The sequence below is a fragment of the Mixophyes fleayi genome, chromosome 11, assembly GCF_038048845.1.
Source record: "Mixophyes fleayi isolate aMixFle1 chromosome 11, aMixFle1.hap1, whole genome shotgun sequence".
NCBI classification, from domain to species: domain Eukaryota; kingdom Metazoa; phylum Chordata; class Amphibia; order Anura; family Limnodynastidae; genus Mixophyes; species Mixophyes fleayi.
The window spans coordinates 88,546,414-88,550,672 of record NC_134412.1 but is presented as its reverse complement, the minus strand read 5'-3'; the positions used below and the strand labels follow the sequence as shown (position 1 = coordinate 88,550,672).

Genomic DNA, 4,259 nt, shown 5'->3' with positions numbered 1-4,259 from the left:
TATTTTCTACTGGAGATACTGTTATGCGGCACTACAAGAGCAAGTAGGCACTGGCGTCCATGTGCATGCTGGCATGTACTTATGGCCGGATTAAGCCAATATGGGCCCCTAGGCTAACAGGCCCCCGGTAATTTGTAAAGGCCCCCCTCAGCCCCAGTGTATCCCCTCCACTCCCCCCATACATAGAAACTTACCTGGTACTCTTCGCTGCTGTCAGTGAGGGCGCGGTGCGCAGTGCACTGGTCAGTGAGGAAGTCTCATGAGACTATGTCATAGTCTCATGAGACCTCTTCACTAAGCAGCACGCTACACACCGCGCCCCCACTGACAGCAGGGCAGCTAACAGCATCAGAGTTGCTGTTAGCTGCGCCTGCCTAACTTGAATGAATGGGACCCAATCGCCGGCATTAAGTTAAAATCTTTGTTAGGACCCCCTGGCTGCCCAAGGCCCCTGGGCTATAGCCCAGAAAACCCAATATGTTAATCCGGCTCTGCGTGTACTATATTTTGAGAGTATTACCCTCGTACCCACCAGCCAGGGGAACCAAGAGGGAACAAGTGCTACTCAGCATTCGGCCAGGACTCTGAAGCAGGTGCAGGGCCTGATTATTCTTCAGAAACCCAAGCCCGATGATTAGTAGGCTAGGCTTTTAGAGAATGGGAGGGGTGAAGCATCACATCCAGTTTTACCATGCTGTTTGGCCTAAACTGCATGCGATATGGGCAGCACCTAATGCAGTTTAGGAGTTTGCAAACCACCGCGCATCGGACGCGGTTTGATTATTCAGCCTCCAAACATCAGGATAGAAAAACCTGCCCTTTGGATCTGAAAACAACATGCAGTGTATGGTGGTCTGCAAAAAAATATATATACTGCTTGGAGGTAGGTGATCTGTATCTTAATGGTGGCTCTATAGTAAATGTTTTCATGATCTTAGTCAATTATGAGTTCCCGTGGCAGTTGGCATACGCCTATTGTAGTGGTAAGCTGACCATATCTTCAAGGTGAAGCAGTGTCTTATTCTGTTGGATTGGATCAACATTACTTATCAGGGAAAAGTAAGTGTCCTTCATCCCAAGCCCTGTGTTTTGGAGTCTCGTGACAAGCAGGGTCCTATTTTCTGCAGTGGAATGTTCACAATATTCCTGAGTGTGGATCGTACTCTTTAACTGCACAAACCGGACCTGAAGACAAATTATTCAAGGTTAACCCAAAATGGTCAGATCATTATAAATAGCTACTACAGTAATGAAAATGCTGGTGGATTTACAAAGACACAATTTTTAAAGTGCTTATGACTAGGTTATAATTACCTTTTCATTATCGTTCTTCATTTCCTGCTGGTCTGTATGTACCGTTTTGAAGGGGCTGGGAAAGAGAAGCCTGTAGCTTGTCAGTGGTCAGATCACTGGAATGCTCCCAGCAGTGCAGAGTGTTTCAGATAACAGTGTTGATCTTATGGGAAGCAGTAACCTGTCCACTTGCGCCACACGTGAGGACTGTGCTGCATTTAACAGGGGAACTACAATGATATGAAGAGGGGACTTAAGGCAACCTGGGGGTCACAGACTGAGAATTTGAGAGTGGAATGAGCAGGGTCCTCCAACAGCACAGATAATCACATTACTTACACATTACATGGTGCTTTCTGTGTGTGTTACTGAGAAAATACTTTTTTTGTCTTTGCTATTCACATTAAACAAAAAGATTCTGTCATTACATAGGCATAAAGAAGAGAAGTTACTGAGGCTATGCTGTTTATTATTCAGCTTCAAATATCCCATAATAAATAATATGACAAAAATAGGATTTGCATTTATTTAAGCACATTTTCGATGTACTATAGCTGGACCAAATTCTTTGTAATCAGCCGAAGTGACCCACATTTCCCTAAAAGACTTAAAGGAAGTCAGGACTGAGGCTCCGATCCACACGGAAAATTTCCTCTCTTTGGGGGCTGTTACGTTGACTTGAACCCCGCCAGGAGCCAAGTCTTTCATCTCCTTGTAAATTCTATCTTCAAGCCCCAAGAACAATGTAGAACCCCCGCACAAAACGATGTTGCGATACAGAACCCTACGAACATCTCTGTCGCACCTTAGAATGCTGTGGAAAATCATAGTGTGCAATCCAGGTGCCTCTACGCCAATGTTACACGGTGAAAACAGGATCTCTGGAGCGCGGAAGCGCTGATTGCCAACGATGATGATATTTCCATCCGGGAGGCAGTATTCATCCATCAATTCTTTGGGATCTTTTTTCATTTCCTGGCACGGATCTAAAGCCACGTAGCAAACCTTCTCCTTGATTTCTCTTGCGATCTCTTTCTCGGAACTACTAACGAAGGACAGTCGGGACTCCAGAAGAAGCCTCGCGAAATATTCTGTGATGTCCCGACCAGCGACATTAAGACGTTTCAAAGCATGTTTCAAAAGAGATCCTTCATAAACGGGAAAAGTGAGGGTGACACCATCTCCGCTGTCAGTAACCAAACCAGTGGTGCGGCCGTTGGCGTAGAGCGACAAGGGGGCTTGACTTGCCACGTGCGTGGCGGGGACTTTGAAGTTCTCAAACATAATTTGAGCCGTCTTCTCACGCTGTTGAATTGGGTTTAGAGGAGCTTCTGTTATCATAACTGGTCTGTCGCTGGCTTCAGTATGGAGCTCACAATTATACATGTGCTTCCAGATTTTTTCCATATCATCCCAACACGTCACTATGCCGTGCTCAATGGGGTACCTCAATGCTAGGATGCCTCTTAAGGACTGCGCTTCTTCTCCAACATAGTAGTCTTTCTTCTTGGTTCCTATCAAAGTGAAATTGGTTCTGTAGCGGCCAACCACCGACGCAATGGCTGATTTTGGAGCATTTTCACCAGATATACCAGCCTTACATAATCCTGATCCATTGTCAAAAATCACAGCCGGGACATCTAATATCTGGGAATTAAACATTGTCCCACATGTTTACAGCTTCACTTGGAATTTTCTCGGTGATCAACAAGAACTTATCAAGCAACAATCGGTGCTTTGTGATGTCACATTCTGTTCTCTAGAGCTGTGGCTGTTTCCAGTGTTCCGTCCATAGACCAATACCATGTGTTTGCTTTATAAGTAGACAGGTGTCTACAGGTGATAAAACTCTGGTGAGTATCGCCAATGTTGGACTGGTGCATGCACCGGTATATTCAGCTGTAGAGGCCCACTGTAGAGTGGAAAATAATATATGTTATGAAGCACAAATATGTTTTCGTCTGAGTAAAGAGATAGGACTATCAAGAATGAGCTTGAGAAAACACATATTGATGCACAATCCCAGAAGCCTCTAGCTCAGTGTTGGCCAACCTGTGACACTCCAGCCCTGTCCTCACTTACACATCCCTCATCTCCTTATATAATCTGTGCTGCTGGGGGACCCTGCTCCTTCCACTATATAACTCTCAGTCGGTGGCTTCCTGCTGCCTCCAGACACTGCTTTGACTAATTTCCACAAATAATCTGCGCCGTGGTGAATATTCCAATAATCTGATTGGGTACAAGATATTCTGTCTCCACCCACTTTAAAACTAGGAACCTCTGAATTAGCAGATGAAGATTGAAAACAAAAATTGTTTACATACAATGGTTAAACAAACCATTAAAATAACAATTAGGAAAATATTAGGAAAATAAAATGTAACATTGCACTAAACCTTTTTAATGTTTCAAAGATATCTTTATTGAACGGTCCACAATTCCTGCATAACAAAGTGGTATGGTTTAGTGAATCGGGAATATGGTAATTGCAATCTGACTGAGTATCTTAGAGCATGGCCAGTTTTGTCCTGATTTTTGTATTTAGGAACCCTAATGAGCTGACTTTTTACAGACCTTAACACAGCCAGAATCTGCTGACCACAGAACAATCTGTTTTACTAGGATCCTAGCTATAAAAGTCCAGAATCCATATTAGCATGCTATTTACTAACTAGGGGTGTTTATACGCCACTTTGTTTTAATATCATGATTGTGTGGGTGGTATTGGGGACAAGTTTTATGCCTTGGCAGATTTGCACTAGAGAGATAAGATATAACATGACCTAAGTGTTACTGAACTGTCGTAATAATTATATAAACAAACCTATTTTGTGATTCAGCCCTACAATCGCCCTGAAAGGAAACCATTAATGAGAAATTCCCCAGGTCGCAGAGTCGTAATAACAATCAGCATCCCCCGAACATTTTCTTTGAAACTTTAACATCTAGCACTGACAATGCTT

General features: G+C 43.6%; 1 protein-coding gene across 1 annotated transcript; it reads right to left on the bottom strand.

Annotated features, from left to right (window-relative positions):
• Positions 1-1,805: 1,805 nt before the first annotated feature.
• LOC142107761 (uncharacterized) lies at positions 1,806-2,955 on the bottom strand. The gene has a single exon (XM_075191381.1). It carries the CDS (start codon positions 2,953-2,955, stop codon positions 1,822-1,824), a length of 1,134 nt encoding a protein of 377 aa, XP_075047482.1. The 3' UTR covers positions 1,806-1,821.
• Between the last annotated feature and the right edge of the window lie 1,304 nt (positions 2,956-4,259).

Coding starts and splice junctions, on each gene's coding strand:
- LOC142107761 (XM_075191381.1), bottom strand. CDS start 2,955: ATGTTTAATTCCCAGATATTAGATGTCCCGGCTGTGATTTTTGACAAT.